The sequence below is a fragment of the Anser brachyrhynchus genome (genome assembly GCF_964034855.1).
Source record: "Anser brachyrhynchus genome assembly, chromosome: 3".
NCBI classification, from domain to species: Eukaryota; Metazoa; Chordata; class Aves; order Anseriformes; family Anatidae; genus Anser; species Anser brachyrhynchus.
Window position 1 is genome coordinate 119,843,818 of NC_137696.1, and position 18,710 is coordinate 119,862,527.

Consider the following 18,710-nt stretch of genomic DNA (forward strand, 5'->3'; position numbering starts at 1 on the left):
GCTGGATGGGGCTGGGGGCAGCCTGGGCTGGTGGGAGGTGTCCCTGCCCATGGCAGGGGGCTGGAACTGGATGGGCTTTAAGGTCCCTTCCAGCACAACCCATTCTATGATTCTATGATTTTAACTCCCACAGCCTCTGAGCCTTGGCTGGATGTATTTACAGACAAACTACTGATGAAGAGGAGAGGATGAGCATGGGTGGAAAAGCACCCAAGGGCTATTGAGCCTCTCCCTGCCCGATCACTTTGCAGTGCTGCCTAGCAAGTTTTTTGGCCATGCATTGTCTGTCATGTTAACAGTAAAAAATGGAAATGAACAACATTGAGTTCCTTCCCTTGCTCTCCACAGCTGGACTTGTCTACTTGTGCCACCCAGAAAAACCCTTCCAGCCACGGGAGCCAACCTCAGCATTGTTGTTGCTCCAGAGAGGCTCTAGTTGCATTTTCCAGCATTCTTAGGTCCACCACCTCCCATGGAAGTTGGGCTCAACCCCATCCCACCCCACCCCCAAAACACTGTAGCATGCTGGGGACGTTGCACAAGAGCCAGGACAGCCCAATTGCAGAGCACAGGGCAGGAGGACCAGCTCCAGGCAGAGTTTCTGGTCCTTAGCAATTCTGTATTTGAGCCATCACTCCCTGCACAGTACACTGCTAGTCAGAGGGAGTGCATCCCACTAACGAGTCCCATTAGGGAACAGCAAATTAAAAACCAGGCCAGATAGCACTCCACTGGGCCAGGATGGCCAAAGCGTTGTACCTCCTGAAACCTGATTTGTAGGATCCCTTGACCAGAGCTGCCCGCTGTCTCCTGGGGTCATGGGGGCAGGGGAGAACAGGTGAAGAAAGTGTTTTGTTCTTTAAAGAATTCTTTCAATCAGGATGGCAGAGACAAAGATCTCAGGTCTTTGAGTCAAAGAGTCTCAGGTTTTGGGTGCTTCTCATCACGCCAAAATGGGCTTCACCCTCTTCCTGTATCCACTCAAGTCATAGCAAAGGTCTATAGACAGACACACAGATTAGGAGACACACTTGCACTGGAAGAGCACCATAAGCAGCCTTGAGGTAAAGACATACAACTTTATAACCAAAACCCAGAGACAAAACGACATGTAACAACATCAGTCCATTCTCCTGCTTTATTTGAAAGAGCATTCAGATAACAAAGTGTGGATGATAAAGTCTACTTGTGATGCCATCAATCTGGCTGTGTGTTTAGATGAATAAAAAAGGGAGAGAAAAATGAAAATAACCAATCTGTTGTTTCAGTACAATGACAGCAAAGTGTCCCCTGTTAAGTACAGCCAGTATGTTGGGTTATTTACTGCTTCATAACACAATATAATACATTAACGACATATTAACTCATCAACACCACTTGAGAACTTACATAAAAAGTTATTTACAGGTTCACTCCATGACTCTCCTCTTACAGTGTTCTAGGATGTTGCACTGACACACAACACAGTTAAAACATTTACAGACAATAACAATTGAATTTCATACTGTGAATTACAAGGCTGTAGCAGTTTATGAACTCTCCCACCATTCTTACCTCTGAGGCTCATTAATAATCATACTCAGATCTTCCAAGACTCTTTGAGCTCCAGCACATGGAAAAATGCAGAAATAAATATTTTAGAAAGTTATGTATTTCTTAATTTTGTACAACAGTATAGAACTTTGAATGTTGCTAGCAACACCAACATGCTATTATTGAGAGTTCTGCTGCATGATCCAGTAGGCCATTGGGTTAAATGCATTTTTTTTTAAATATAATGAAGCAGAACATGGAAGAATCTGAAATCACTTAGCATCAGGAACAACATGGCCTTCAGCCTTCCTTGCCTTTATGCTAATGGCCAAGTAAAATGCTTACTGTAATCGGTACCTCCTCTCAGCAACAGAGATCATGGCAGCTCAAGTCTAGAAATCGAAGAGCTGGAGAAATAACCCCTAGAAAAAGGTGGATACATCTGGCATTTCTTTTGTCAGGCATGTTTCCATAAAGCTGGGCTGTCCACTGGTTGTACTGGAGTTGCTTCTGGTTTGTTTCATTTATAGGCAAGAGAGGAGCCCAGCCTTTGCCTATTGTCCCTCTTCCCTGTGGACCCAGGTCCTGTATCACACTTCTTGTAAACCAGCTGCAACTCCTTCAAGGCTGGTAAGGCCACTGCAGTGGAATACATGCAAGACAAACAGGAAATGCAAGACCACTTCTTACATTAGAAACACTGGAAATAGATGTAGACCCTAGACTTCTAAGGAAGTGCACAACTATTTTCAGCAGGAAGGAATCTGATCCCCTAAACAGAGAAGGAGAAAGTTATCTAATAAGTGCCTGTGATTTCTTACTCTAGAATTCTAAGCATAAGTCAGTATCATGACATTAAAGGCAAATACAGTTCTATTGCCAAAAAAAAGGAAACAGAAAATATAACACCTACACTAAAAACTGCACTTGAATTAATCTCTGAACAGGACACACCTCCTTAGAATATAATAGAATGGTTTGGGTTGGAAGGGTCCGTAACATCATTTAGTTCCAACGCGCCCCCCCCCCCAGCATGGGCAGGGACATCTTATTAGTTCAGGTTGCTGAAAGCCCCATACAACCTGGCCTTGAACACTTCCAGGGAGGGGGCATCCACGGCTTCTCTGGACAACCTGTTCCAGTGCCTCACAGTGAAGAATTTCTTCCATATGTCTTCATCAGTAGTAGGAATTACTTTCTATACAATGAATACATCTAAGCTTTGAGATGACATTGGAATTTCAGCTATTTCCGATCAGTATCTCTAAAAGTCTACTGACATCTTTGTAAATTTAACTTTATTAGAAATACAATTCATAAGAATGAAAATCACAATCCACTAGCAAATGTTTTTCTAAAGGTAATTTCTCATGTAATTTCCCTGAAGTTATTTGGTATATTTTAGTTTAATCATTTTTAGATTCCAGATATATTATCATATTCTCAAAATCTTGATTGCATAACTGAAAATATTTTTTTCCAAGGAATTACAGATATTACAGCAGAATATGCATCATTTTAATTTGGCTTGAACTGCAAATGTTGCAAAATGATACCTCTCTAAAAAAATCATCTAATAACTGAGAAAGCAAAGCTATTTCTTTCATTACAAAGCTTTACTTGGCATCCATATACGCCACTGCATTGCACCAACTTTGGACTTTGAAACCACTTCATTAAACATGGAGTTTCATGGTATAACAGACCTCTTTAAACTCTTTTCAGTGTAATAATAGTCTTTACAATTTAGCCATCAGTATGATGGGGTCAGCACACATTTCCCCACCAATACAGACATGTCCTAATGTAATATAGTATCAACCTTTAAATTATGTGTGTGTTTTTTTTTTCAGAAAATAAAAAAGCAGATATTGGGAATAAAAATTACTATTTAGATATATTTCCAGTTGTAAATCATTTCCGCTAGTGGATCAGCTAATCTGTTCTTGCATATCTGGTAAATCATGCCCTAACTTCTCCCTTTGAGATCTCTTCCAAAACCTGATTGCTCCTCTAGTTCAGAAAGTCTCATCACAGCTTTTCCTGCTTTAGCTTCCAGATTTGATTTCTCATTCTATCACCTTCAGAGACTGTGAATAATTCCCTTCCTTCATTTACATTATTATTGCCTTAAAGCTATTTATAGACTGATATAATTTACTATCAGACCTTTTCTCTCCTAGGCTACTTAACTTAACCCTGTCTTCTTTTCCTCTTAGGTTCCGTTGCTTATACGTGATTACTTTTTTCTTTTAACTTTTTTTTTTCCACTATACTCATTTGCTGTAAATCTTTCATAGGATCATAGAATATCCTAGGTTGGAAGGAACCCACAAGGATCATCGATTCCAACTCCCAGCTCCACACAAGACCACCCAAAAATATGCCTGCGAACATTGTCCAAATGGTTCTTGAACTCCAGCAGGCTTGGTGCCATGACCGCTCCCTGGGGAGTCCGCACAACCAACCTCTTTAGCTTTGAGACCAGAACTATAGGAAGCCAGACAAGTTCTTTGCAACACACCAAACAATCTAAAATAATGCTTGTAATCCAAGATAAAGGATATTCATATCCTTTAGAGGAACACTTTTAGGTTTTGCAAATTGTATCCAAGAATGCAACTTTATTTATATTTTGCAAGAGTGGTGCGGAAAGAGCAAGACTTTCACACCAGCCTCTGGTTTTGGGAAGCAAAGCCTCTGTGTGGCCCCTTTTACAAATTGAGAAGACCTTCAGATCTCTCTTTTCATATTTATTTTCCACAGGTATCTATTTTCTAAACGTTTAATATTTTCATTAATGTAGCATTAAGCTTGATGTAATGTAAATGTTATTCATCATTTAAAATGCATCGTATACCACATGCTCTGTCCACTCTCTATCATTGAAATATGTATTCTGTGCTACAATAAGGTTTTGGTCAGAGCACTCACATGCTTACTTGGTATTTCATACATATGTCATTTTATACAAAGGTTAAGAGGCCTACTCCCCAAATTCCCTTTAGGTGCTACATCCAAAACATAGACTAAGTGTCTATCATACTGACACAGGAAATCTTATAAATCTCTACTGTTTATTAGCATATTTCATACAGATGTTGCACAAGTTATCTGTTGAGAGTGTGAATGTCCCTCTTAGAATAGATCTCTATAAAATAGAATGGGTGGTAGGGTTTTTTTCTTTACCCACTTGTGGCATGAAACTATAATCTGTGTCCGATAAAGGCTGATTATACATGATTAGTGAAGAATCCTTTAAGTTCAGAAATAATGAAAACCGGAAATCCCGTAACCAAACCTTATATTTAAAAAGATTTTTTTCTGACTTCTAAATCCAAGAACCATTCCTTGAGCTACAAATTAATATGGAGGCATAACTGAAGAAGCGATCATGCCAGGCAATTACAAAATTGTCCTATATCTCTATCTACCAAATAAGGGGTAGTAGGAGTCATCCTGAAAATAAAAGCAAGCATAGAAATAACAGAAATAGAAAACTCAGTATGGGATGTACAATGGCTCAAGAACACATGTAAACATGGTCATGATAACAAAGGCCTCTTCCCTTCATTGCATTCCCTTCATAAGCTCCGTAACAGCACTCCAGAAACTCTAGTTTCAGGTGTTCTTCCTTGGGGCTGAAAAACTACAAAGATTTGTGATGCTTGGCAAGATGCAGATGCAGAGGAAACCAACCAATCATTCATCTTAGGAGAGAGGAGGGAGAGAAATGGGTGTTCCGGTGAACATTATTTATTAAGAGCTTCAAACCACGAAGCATGAGTCATCTGGGAACACTATGAGCTGGGAAATGTAGCTAAAAAGATGTCAAAGCAACTTCCCTAAGGGATGCACATTGAAGTGTCTGGAAGTTCCCTGGTGGGAAGAAGAAGTAGAACAATGAGCGTGAAGTGGATAATGCAGAGTTACAGAAGAACTAGGTGCCTGCTCAGTTAGGAGAAATTCAGATTTATTCTCACAACTAAGATCACCCTGCACACTGGAGGTGGAACATTGTCCAAAAGACATTGTCAATACACCATCATCCAACAGAAAAGTTCCGCCAAATAATGTAATTCACTGACATTGCACCTGTGAATTCATTAATGATATTCTCTTCATACGAAGATTCATCAATTTGCTCTTTCCCTTTGGCTGTCACAAAACCAAAGACCTTCTGCTGGCTGGGATTTTTGCTGTAGGCCATAAATCTTGGTGGTTTTTGTTGTTGTGGTGGTGGTGGTTGTGGGTTTTTTGATGTTTGGTTTGTTGTTTTTCTTAAGAAAAAAAACTTGGTTTGTTGTGGTTTTTTTTGTTGTTTTTTTTTTTCATTATTAGTCATTATTACTACAGGTGTAGAAAGACGTTTTATTGCAGTTTCATTCATCTGCATGGACAAATATTCTGTAAAATCTTCAGGCTTACAACCACAACTTTCAGTTTTAGTGTTCTACTTCTGCCAAATGTTTTTCTACCTTAACAGTTTGCTTAATTCCTCTATTTCATGTATCAACACTTTTCCAGCATTATAAATCTTGACAGCTACTTCTGTGTTATCAACAGATTTCCAAGTCTGTGGAGGAAGGTTCAAAGGCATTCTACAAATATGACTGGTAATGACCAAATCAAAAGTCTTCATATCCACTTGCTTCAGATGATTTCACTGCCTGTAACCTTGAAATACAGAACAGTGGCTTAATCTCACTGGAACAATCCTACTGCCCAGGTCAGCTCATTATCTAGATGGAGTTTTAACCTGTGTCAATTATATCCTTCCAGCCACTGACAGTGAATTCAGCTAATACTTTGCTTCTTGGCAGTTTAATCTGCATGCACACATAGGATACATAACATTTACAGCTATTATTCTTAATGGCACTATTTTCATTGAAAATCATTCATTCTAATGTTAATATATAAAATGAGAAACTTTCTTAATATAACAAGGAGGCTGAAAAATTGAAAATGCAGTACAAAAATCTGCCTTTAGAGTCATGTTTCTCACTCATTCACGCTAACTAGGTTTTACTTTGCTTTGACTAAGCTCATAAGTTTGAATCTTAGAAAATATTTAGAAGGTTTCTTGAACAAAAAGTAAGAGATTCACTGTCTCTTGGTAACTTCAGGCCAAGGTTACATGTTATACAACTATGAATTATCAGGCTCAACATTTGGAGAGGACAAAGCTCTATCCTGAGCATAAATGGCAAATTGCCTTTTGAACCATCAGGCTACAGCCTTCAATAAGATTCCAGGTAGACCTTGAAAATGTTAATCTATAATAAGACCCCTTATTCCTCTACCACTATGATCACAAATTAATTATATGGTCTTCTTTATACAGGTGAACAAAGAAAGTCCTCTAGTTCTCTTTTATCAATGAATTGGATGAGATCCATTAGCTTTTAGGTTCATAATCTGCATTTAAATTACAGTACTGCATGCTTGAATGTTTATGTCTTACTTGACTCAGGAAAAGATCTTTAGAAGTAAAGAAGTAAACTTTCTTTACTTGAACTCAGTATAAATATGTCTCTAAATCCTGCTCAAATTGGAGTCCTAGCAACTTGTACAGAGCAAGATACCATTCAGTGGTGGTAACACTATGTCTTCAAATAAATATAATTATGGTACTGAACAGAAAATAAATACCTTTAAATAAATCATATGAAAAACATTCATCATGACCCTAGAAATTCATATTTGCAATTTAGTAAACCTCTGACATATTTCAGATAACACATGTATCTAGAACATTCCCTATAATGGAATCCAAATATATTACACAGCCTTTAACAATATAAAATTCAGACCTACCACAAGTATGTAATCATTTCTGGGATAACTCAGCAGCCATTTATAAGTCAGTACATAATTTTAGAAAATAAAGAGAAGAGCTTCCCTAGTTGAAACTGCAGGAAGGTCTCCTGAAAAAAAATGTGAATTGATCTATGCAGAAATCTGGCTAGACTGGTGGGTAACTCCTACATTACATACTACTCCTCCATACCAACTACTTTGCTCCAATTAATCTGCATTTATTGGGCCACAGTATGTCCTTACATCAGACCTTAGTTAGGATAAACCTCTATAGATATCAATCAAAATTTGTCTGGATGAAGATAGGAATAAAAGCTGCAGAAAAACAAAGGGAAGATGGTTAATGGTGTCATAACCAAATCTGGAAATATTGTAAAGTACGACTTCTGATCTTAATCAATTCTAAGGTGCAATTTGCAACCACAGTCAAGAAATAAAATTGCCTTATAGTGCAAGGTCCATAAACGTAAAAGGACTTGAATTCCTGGGAAAATTTAGCACAAAACATTGTATAGGTAACATGCAACTCCTTGTCTTTTTGTGAGTTTTCCTAGTGTATATTCAAACTTCTTTTGCTAAAATATTGTAAAAGAGGAAATTATACTTTCTTCTACCCAGCTCAGGAAATTCAACAAAATTCAGCTTTTGCTATATTGTCTGAATACCATTTGAGAAAATAGCGAGTGTTTGTACTGCAGAGTGGGAGTGCTGGGACATGCCAATAAACATCAGTTTACTTTAAACTTTTATGATATTATTGTATAAAATGAGAAAATGAGATTAACATCACTACAGATCAGCTACAAAAGAAGTTCAGTTCAGTATGGCAGGGAATATGTTAAACATGATTGTGCTATTAAATGTTAAACAGGAAAACAATCGAAACACTTTCATAAACGCTTTCTCTCCTTAAAGGAACAATTCAAAATAAAACTTTAACTCCTGTAACTTTTTTTTTTTTTATAAATAGTAAACACAAATCAGTGTGGAAGATTCTGATTTGCAATTAACTTATTTTACATAATATCATGTTCTTCCTGTAGAAATCACAGAAAAACACTAAAATCGTTATTTGAAGAGTTAATAATCTGCTTATAATGGACTGCTAATATTTGGTCTGTTATGATGCCTCTATCTTAAGGTAAATCTACAGAGGAAGAAGAGAATGGGAATAAATATGACCCAGATGCCTCATAACTATTTGGCTGCCTTACTCTGAAGATCTTTTCAAGGTACATTGTTTGTCTATTGAGTGTATTAAGAACTTACATGCTGTCTACAAGTCTGTCTGAATCCTTTTTAATCTTCATACTTGCAGGGTTTAGTGTTTAAAAACTAGACACAACTGCACCCGAGAAAGACTTCTGCGTACGTATGCTGTAACCTTTCTCATGAATTCACCAGCTTTGAATCCAATTGCAAATTTAGGATTGCGGAGGGATTTGTCGTTTTATATTTAATAGTGATGTCATAAAGGATTGTGGAAAGTACAATACAAGATGATAAAGGTCAGTTACCATTCAGTAAGTCAAACGTCTGCTTATTGTCTTATTTCACTGCATTTTTGGCTGGGGAATGCCAAAAAGACGTGCAAATTATTCATTTGCCTAATTTATAATATAGGGCTGACTTCATTTATGTTTTCATTTTTGTTACAAAGTAATTTGTGACTCCAAAATATTTAAATGAAACTAGCATTTGAGAAAGAGATCTTTCCCATCTAATTCACAAATACTCATCATCTATGGTGTATGTGTGACACTTCTGATCTTGCCTTCACAAAAAAAAAAATATAAAAAAAAATCTGAATACTGAAAGACTGAAGTCAAGGTGGTTTTAAGACAGTTTGTAGCCACATGAGTTGGAGAGAGATTCACAAAGGTAATCAGTAGGCTAACGTTGCTATACTTCTCCAATGGGTGACTCAGAGCCCTGACAAATGGAGTTCTAACTTTGATTTGTCCTCTAAGGAATTGTTTCTCTTATGCTCCTATTCTCCAGTGATTGTACTAGGAACTCAGGGAAATTGAATTTAGCAAACTAAAACTGGCCTGTGTGAATAGTTTCCCCTTCTTGAGGGAAAACATCACTGAAATATCACTTCTGTTAGTGTTCAAAAAAAAAAAAAAAAGCAAACTAAAAAACATATTCAAAGGCTCTGAAGTGAATGCAATTTCTTTTATACAAATGAATCTTCTTTGTTTCTTCCATTTCTGAAAACTTAAAATATTTGCCCAGCTCTAATCACACTGTTTTAGTTAGGATGGAAAGAACTAAATTGTACTGGGGAGTAAAATAAAAATGTCATCATGTTTTAATTTATTTACAGAAAGAGGAATTTGAGACGGTATAACTGTTTGTCATCAGGTTTTCATTTGCTGTATGTGAAATGAGCATTCATACTTCCAGTTGGGTTTCATTCATTGCCGTTGAATCTCTGTGTGAAGATATGGTATACATCCTGTGGGAAGGAGAAAGCATAATCATGTTGCTTGAAACAAGATAACAATTAAGTTCCTAATTCTGGGAATTTGTTTTTCTAGAACATTTTCTTCACTACACAGGCCTAGAATTCTTGCATTCAGCATGAGGTACTAGATGAAACCTCCTTTCTTTTTTTGGAGTGATAACTTGGAAGTTAAACACAAATCCAGCCTCCAGACACTTTGAGGGTTACTTCAGGTTCGTCTCACTTTTGCATAGAACTGCAGAGGGATCTTTGGTAAACTAGGACTTTGGTACCTCAATTAAACATATACAACATATATAAACTCCATATGTTCTGCAGATGAGATAAATCTGAACAAAAGATTATAGAATCATCTGCTAAAGCATACTGTGCAAGTTTGAGATATCAATTTGTTCTCTGGACAATACATTTAAAAAGTGCTGGAATTGGTAGGGAACAAAATGAATGATGGCACAGGCCCTCTGATGCATACATACTGAGTCATGTAAGTTCTAGGCTTTAGAAGCAAATTATTCTCTTGAAATTCTACGGAATTCTAGTCACTTAAATCAGTTAGCATCTGTGGCCTTTATTGCAGGCTACACTGACATTAATATTCAACATTATCTTGTTATTATTCTGTCATGAAGGATAGTTTTCTGTCATAAGACAGAGCTAGAAGCAATTTTCCTCCATTGACAGTTAGTGTTTCCATGAAGGTGGTCTGCACAGATTTTGCCACAAAGTTATAAATACAACAGAGGCCTTTTTTGAGTCTTTATTACATTTTGATTTATGAGAAAGAGAGAAAAGGAACAGGAGGAGAGCAGAGATCCAAAAACCACTAAAACAAATGGTTCTATTTTTCAAATATATTATTAATAAAATTGCAGCTGGATACATAAGAAACAAAAAAATCTAAAAATCTTCTCCCTGCTTCTGTTTTTACCGCTAGAATCACTTCACAAATTCCATGACAAGAAAAATCATGGTCAAAAACAAAGGCCATGCCCCCTCTACAAATAAATAAATAAATAAACAATAAAAGATAAAATTGAACAACCATGATTCTTATGTTCAGTAATTTTGGGGAGCACTTTGTACTGAAATATACCCTACATCTCAAAGAAGAAATTACCTCAGTTTCTTCAAAGAGTTCTTCTTCTGCAGCGTCTTCAATCCACCTGACCGGCAACAGGCAAACTTACAATCAATGACCTGGTAAATTATTGGGTTGTACATGGCTGCTGACTTTGCAAGCAGAGTTGGTACCACTGAAAACTGAATGGGAACTGAATCCGGCTGTCCAAAGGCTGACCACACAGAGACCACAGCGTAAGGGATCCAGGCAATGAGGAATCCTGCACAGATCAACATTGCCACCTTGTGAGAGGAAAAAAGAGAAAAATAAATTAATCTCACGGAGTTGTCCTTACTGACAGCACTGCACGGAGCTTGGCAGAATGCAAGGGAACAGGCAACAGAATGGAAAAGAAAAATTATAACTTGCTTGACATAAATTTGCAATGTGAACAAAAAATGTATCTTGCTACATTTAATTTTCCTAGATACAAAGGTGGATTCCAAACACCTAATTCTGCATACATGGAATTATTAAAGACACTGGTGATAGTCTGATGAAGTGGAAAAATCACAACAAACTCCTATCCATCACTTCCCCACATACACTCGCAACATCTTCATTACAAACAATAATAATAAAATTAAAAAATCATAGAATCATAACATATCCTGAATTGGAAGGGACCCACAAAGATCATGGAGTCCAACTGCTGGCTCCACACAGCACCACCCAAAACCAGACCCTATGTCTGGGAGCGTTGTCCCAGCGCCTCTTGAACTCCGGCAGCTTGGTGCCGTGCCCACTGCCCTGGGGAGCCTGTCCCAGTGCCCGACCACCTCTGGGTGCAGAACCTTTCCCTCACACCCAGCCTGACCCTCCCCTGTCCCAGCTCCATGCCGTTCCCTCGGGTCCTGTCGCTGTCCCCAGAGAGCAGAGCTCAGCGCCTGCCCCTCCGCTCCCCTCGTGAGGGAGCTGCAGGCCACCATGAGGCCTCCCCTCGGCCTGCTCTGCTCTGGGCTTAGCAAACCAAGGGACCTCAGCTGCTCCTCATACATCTTGCCCTCTAGGCCCTTCACCATCTTCACAGCCCTCCTTTGGACACTCTATAATAGTTAAATGTCTTCCTTATATTTTGGCACCCAAAACTGCACATAATAATTGAGGTGAGGCCGCACCAGCACAGAGTAGAGAGAGACAATTGCTTCCCTGAAAAAAACAAAAAGAAGTCTATTTTCCATTTCAGAACAAAACAAGAGTGCCCTGGGAAAACAAAACAGTACAATAAATTAATTCAGTGCAAGTCCTCAGATTCTGAGTCTTTTGAAATCAGATTCTATAGGTCATAAAAAGAAAGTCTTTGAAGAAGTTTCCAGGACTGAAGGACTAAGTCTTGATGGCATGCGGGAGTGCCTCTGCAGGTGAGTTTGCTTATAAGGATATGTTCCTGTCTAAATCTAATATACCACCCTCTTCTGTAACACACAGAATCAGACACTGAGGCAAGAGCAAAGAGAATTAGGAAGATTATTCTTTAATTAGAATAATTAAAGAAAAAACAACTTAAGAAGAGATTGCAACACCCCGATCTAATGCAGGGCTTCTTCCTCTCTCACAGGCTGTGCTTACGTCCCACAGAGAAGGCATCAAAATGCAGTGGAACTAATAACCTGCCACAAGGATGGGCATTTGTAAGAGGAGGAAGGAGAAGAATTTTGCTGAATTAGCTTCATCTGCTTTCAACCAGGATGGGGTCTATGGCCTTCCACTAGAAAAGTGTCAACCATTTAAATTCATTTCAAGACAAATAGAAAAAAGTGAACATGAAGTCATTCAAGAAGGCAAGACATGTCAAGTCTCTGTGAATACTTATTTCAGCAGATAAAACATCAGTATAGTTCCATGTGTAAGACAGAATTGAAACTACTGGGAATTTAATTGAGAGTGATAACACCAGCACAATATCTAGTTTTCCTTTTCCTTACACATAGCATGGATTTCATACTCCATTAAAATCTGCAGATGCTCTGAAAAGCAAATTTCTACTGAACTTTTGGATTACATTCCTGATACATTTACTTTATCCAAACCAATCTATCTGCACTGAGTCACATCCTGATATAGCTTCAAATGACATAATGCAGTAATACATACTGAAGAACATATGCCATTATACTGCTGCCATTGATCAAATGTTGTTATGCACCCAGACTGACAGTATCATTTATGCATTCATTTCGAATAAGGCAATTAGCAGGGCTGGAACAAAAAGTCATCAGAAAGCACAAGTTTTTTTGGATCTTGCGGAAACTTTTGTGGACCTTCTGGTTCCACATCCTGATGGTAATATAACTGACAGGGAAATTTTATTCTTTTATGCCTCTTTGTTTTCCAACACTGAAGAAATAATGCATGTGAGCTAAGGATCTCAAACATAGCTTGTTTTAGAAATAGTCCTGTGGAATTAGATGGGTTGTGTTGGAGACTCGTTGTTTATATTTACACGCACCCCAACTACACTGTTGGGCCAAGATAATGTTCTCCACTGTGTATCCAGATGGGAAGCAAAAATTACTAGTGTTTTGACTCAGATCACATTGAAGTCTTACAAGACAACTCCACCAGGACAAAATAAAAAATAAAAGAACAAAAATAAAAATAAAAATCTAATGCCCTAAATCAAACATTTCCACCGTTCTTTAAAGGAAAGGTGATGAATAACTGCAAAACAATACAGTAATGAAGCAACCATTTTTAAACACAAGTACAGTTTTACCAGTGGTATGACCTTACTGGTAGCTCAGTTATGTTCTGACATGAAGTCACCTGTTGCTGTATATCACATAAATTTCAGTTTAACCCCTCAAAAATGAAATAAAATGAATGTTTGATCAGACAAGTAAAGGATGCTGCTTGTCTCCTTCTTGGCCTGGTTTGTAGAGGCTGGTGAATCTTTTACAAGTAAGAAATATGGTTTTGTTTGCTAAAAACTTTTACCTTGAGAGATTTCCCAGTGCTATAACCAGTATAACCAGCAAGGATCATGATTGTTACCATTGTGAAACAGAAAATAGATTAAATCAGAAACAGAAAATAGGATATGGTCATAGATGGAAAATAGATTTGCATTTGAGTGCATTTTTATAAGTGGCTGATGGCTGAACTTAAATTATCTTCATAAAAACAATTGCAATATCACAGGAGTGAGTTTGGTTTATATCTTCATTCAAAGAGGAATACAAACTGTCTCAAAGTTTTATTTCTCTGATAAAATAGTCTGCTTTCTACCTGTTTTCCTTCTATAATTCCTGAACACCTCTAATGCCTTAAAATAATTCTTTACAACTGTTTCTGAAAGAAAAGGCAGTTTTGTGTTGGGGAAGAGGGCCACAGAGATGACATGGCTCGTGCAAGGTCACACGGGAAGGCAGATCTTCAGCCTGAATCATAATCTCAGGGACTCCAAATCTCAGAATCACATAAGAATGGTTCAGGTTCTAGGAAGCTCTGGAGGTTTTTTGGTCCAACCTGAGTGCCCTAATCACAAAATTATGTTTCAACTCATGTCTTTTCCCATCTTGACAGTGATAGGGGAGAAAACTGAAAGACTCACTTTCGGATTGTACTATCACTCAGCATAGGAGAGCATATTGCTGAAATTCTCCAAGTGTACTTTTATGATCTGACAGAGCAAATGGAGTTAAATCTTCCTACTTACCTTGGTCAGCTTCATTTCAAGTATGTGGCTGTTCTGGATCCTGCTGTCATAGTGAGCAACCTCTTTGGTGGATGACTTGACTTTTAAAATGATTTTAACATAGGAAAACACAATCACTGCAGTTGGGAAGAGGAGGCAAAAGAAAAGAATACTCAGAATAAAAGCCTGCCCAGCCACTGAAGCCTGTGCCAGCCACCAGTCCAGAGTGCACGAGGTCCCAAAAGGCTCAGGAGCATAGCTTCCCACACCAGCAAAAGGCACCGTAGCCCAGAACGTTGCATAGGCCCAGATTATTGCCAAACAAATAAAGGCATGGTGTCTCTTAAGCCAAGTACCTGGAAGATAATTCAAGAGTTACAACTGCAGGTCTGTACATATTTGGCACAATTAAACTTGTCATTCAACACTTTCCATAAGAGCTTGTTTGGCTGTTTGACAGCAATCTCTGTAGGGTTCATTTCACCTCCTCACAGGTTTCTATAGTGACCACTGAGCTCACCACCCAGACCCACTTCATACCTCATGGAGGGAAATACATGCCTGTAGGAAGGGCTCCACCTGGCATTATTTTAGGTCTCTACTTTAGGCTGTGATGATTTACAACCTACAAGAGTCTATATAAGAGCAATCCAAACAGCTACCTCAGCAACAATCATGGGAATTCCCCTTATTTTGTTGGGGAGTTAGTCCCTTCCAACGAAAGAAAAACATCTTTTCCAACCTGTGACAACATCCTTTAACCAAAAAGAATGAAGCATATAATACTTTATATTCAAGAGATATATGATATTGATGCATATGGTGATAACAGCTTTCATTGCTAAATTCATTTCCTCCTCTCAAGATCCAGCTCCATATTAGAGAGATGATATCACATTTATTATGACCTATTGCACATCCAAATCTTTTAGATGTTTTAAATTGCTTGCCACATATCTTAAAATAATTTAGGCATCTAATGAGGAATACTTTTGTGTATCAGGCCACAAGACCTTGTAAGATGTGCAGTACTTGAGCCAGTTAACATTAATAGACCTTGATAAATACAAAGTGATTTATCTGTGAGTGATTACCAAAACTCATGTCTTAAGTAGAGGGACAACAGCAAAAAGGATAATATGTCCAGCAATACAAATTTAGCTACAAATATAGCTGAGATTACTTGGGTCATGCAAATATGTTTATTTTATATGTGCATTCCTCTCTATATTTAACAACAGCATTTTGGAGAGCTTAAGTATGATTTCAGTCTAGAAACGTTGCACTACAATGACAGGATAAAAAGCTTAAGATGCTTAATTTATCCAAGGAAAGGATTTCTGCCACCCAGCAAATGAAGTGTAACAGGATCCAACAGCTGACTGTTAAGTTAGAACTTGACCTTTTTTAGAGGGACTAATCAACCATCAGTACAATTTACTCAAAATTACTTTATATCTTAAACAGAAGACTAGTTACCTTGATGATATCATTTAATTCAACAGAAGTTCTGTTTTTGATTCAGAAACATTTAGAATCATAAAATATACTGAGTGGGAAGGAACCCTCAAGGGTCATCAAGTCCAACTGCTGACTCCACACAGGGCAATCTGTAAGTTAAACTATGTATCTAAGAGCATTGTCCAAATGCTTCTTGAACACCAAAAGGCTCAGGGCCATGACCACTTCCCTGGGGAGCCTGCTCCAGTGCCTGACCACCCTCTAAGTGAAGAATTTCTTCCTAATATTCAGAATTACATTATGGAGAATGTTGGCAGAGATGACCAAAGCAATTGTTTCTAGTCATGTAAATCCTTCACTCCCTCATTTATATTGTATTTTATTTGCTTTGTGTTTTTTTTCCCTCTTATTTCACTATGTGGAAGTGAAAAATAATTTCTAAATGTTCTGTTTCCTTACCCTTTTTGCTCACAACTCTAATGGCCTAGGTTTTCTTGGGTGGGAGAGGGCAGGGGGAGATTGAGCAGGGGGATAGTGTCACTTAATACAGTTTTTCTTCCTTACCATAAGACAAGTGACAGATTTTTAGGTATCTATCCAGGCTGACAGCTGTCATGGTAATAAGGCTCCCACAGCCAAAGAAGAAACCAGCCCATCCATACCAACGGCAGCCCATCCATCCAAACACCCAGCGGTGAGAAAAGAAGGAAATGATACTGAAGGGCTTTCCTACAACTTCAAAAGGAGAAAAGAATGTCAGTTGACTGATAAAATCCATAACTGATTAAATCATCCTTTTTTCAGTAGAACAAACCCTCCTCTTTGCCCAAAACTAACACCAATAAAAATTTTGAGAGTGAAGAGAAGGCTTCAGGGCACAACAGATGTGATTGAGCTGTGTGCCTTCTGTCCACAGGACTAAGCCAAAGACAGCTGTAGCCAGATCTCATAAAATCTACACTGTGGTAGGATGAGTCAAACCTGCAGTATGTGTCGGAAACAAATGCTTCACTGCAGACCACATGAACAAGAAATAAACCCATACTCGGGTACTAAGCATGTGCAAATTCTTCCCATTAGAAAAACTTCAGAGCATGGTTTAAGTCCACTTGTAAACACATTCCAGTACGGTTGATGGGTAAGCCTACACATGATCAAGCATAGATCTAGTGAAGCTGCAGCCTTATAATCAAGTGAGTGTCTTCAAACACCTCATAAAGAAATTTGCTTTCAAAGAGGACTTCTGCAAACCTATCAAAGCCCAACAGTAGGATCCACTCTGTGGTAAAGTGCTAGATTACAAAGGAAGATGGTGCTACGATGGTGCTACTGTTGGAGCGTGGACCTGAGCTGCAGAATGGCTTCAGCTCCTGTCCACATTCTTCCTAAGTGACTCCCAGCAAGTCACCTGGCCACAGATAGTCAAAAGTTTTAAGCATCCTCAAACAGAAGGTAAACATCTAGCTATTTTGGAGCTGCTGCCCTCGTGACTCCTTACCTCAATTTTCCATTTGTAAAAGTGGAAGGTGCATGATGAAAGCAGTCTGGTTAGGTCATAGGTTGTTTCATTCTTGCCTTAAAACAGACTAACATTATTCAGAGTCTTTGCAAATATCAGGAGAATTAGAAAGTTTGCAAATTGTGATTTGCTAGTTGGAAATCTTCACCTCCTGATTTTTGTTTGTTTGTTGTTGTTGTTTGGTTGCTTGTTTTTTGTGGGTTGTTTTTGGTTTTGTTTGTTTGTTTGTTTTGTGATTTGTTTTTTTTGTGGGTTTTTTTTTTTTTTGTCTTAAACTGGATGTACACAAAAATCAATGGAACAGAAAACTCAATGGAACAGAAAACTCAAGAATTTACAATCTAGGAACAGCTGCATGTTTTCAGAATCCTTCATTTCCTCTTACCATTCTGACCTGAAATGCTCAGAAGTCTGAATGGTTCAACTGCAACATTCAAGCAACATTAAATATTTAACTCCACCTTCCTGTGACTGTATATTCCTGCACAGGAGTTGCCAGAGCACCTCAAGAGAGTTCAAAACCTCTCTGGCTGCCCTAGGCTAGTTTCTCTGGCTGAACCATAATGTCTGTAATGTCATGGTAGCTTGTGAATTGGTCTATAAATAAGGCAGACGTAGTTCTGCAAACTGTAATTTCCATAAGGTAACATTCACAGAAATAAGTTCATAGGAATTCACCAAAGTGATCTGAAGTAAATATTTTGGCTTGTTCCCAAAAACATTCCATTTAAAATCAAAGTGATGTGAAATAAAATATTTCATTTTCATTCCCAACAGAAAAGCAAAACATTTCTACTAAAACAAAATCCTTCTGAAAAAGGCTTTTACTCCGTTTTCTGTGCCAAAAACATAATTAGCAAAAAAAAAAAAAAAAAAAAAAACTGAAACACTCAAAATTATATGTATTTTTAAACAACGCCTTTTGGGCATCTTTTCCTTTAACATAAACCTGTAAGGAAAATTCTACCTGACCCTGAAGGCTGTGCTTAGGTCATATAAGTATGCTTTTATGCAAGCAGAAGAAATATACTGTAATTTTTCAAGCAAAAACTGACCCCAATGATTAAGGTTTCAAGAAAAACATGAAATACAGCAAGGGCTAGGATATATTCTGAGAGTATGCAACTTTATTCATCTAAAACATTGC

General features: G+C 37.9%; 1 protein-coding gene across 5 annotated transcripts in view; it reads right to left on the minus strand.

Moving 5' to 3' along the window:
* Positions 1 to 1,136: 1,136 nt before the first annotated feature.
* Positions 1,137 to 18,710, minus strand: part of OPN5 (opsin 5) — a 44,170-nt gene continuing 26,596 nt past the window's right edge. For all 5 annotated transcript variants that reach the window (XM_080584938.1, XM_080584937.1, XM_080584939.1 and 2 more), the window contains 4 exons: positions 16,609 to 16,779; positions 14,605 to 14,939; positions 10,944 to 11,188; positions 1,137 to 9,817 (listed from right to left, as the gene is read on the minus strand). In XM_080584938.1, coding sequence (XP_080441064.1) covers positions 9,754 to 9,817; positions 10,944 to 11,188; positions 14,605 to 14,939; positions 16,609 to 16,779 — 815 coding nt within the window. In that variant the 3' untranslated portion in view covers positions 1,137 to 9,753. The remainder of the gene's footprint in view (positions 9,818 to 10,943; positions 11,189 to 14,604; positions 14,940 to 16,608; positions 16,780 to 18,710) is intronic.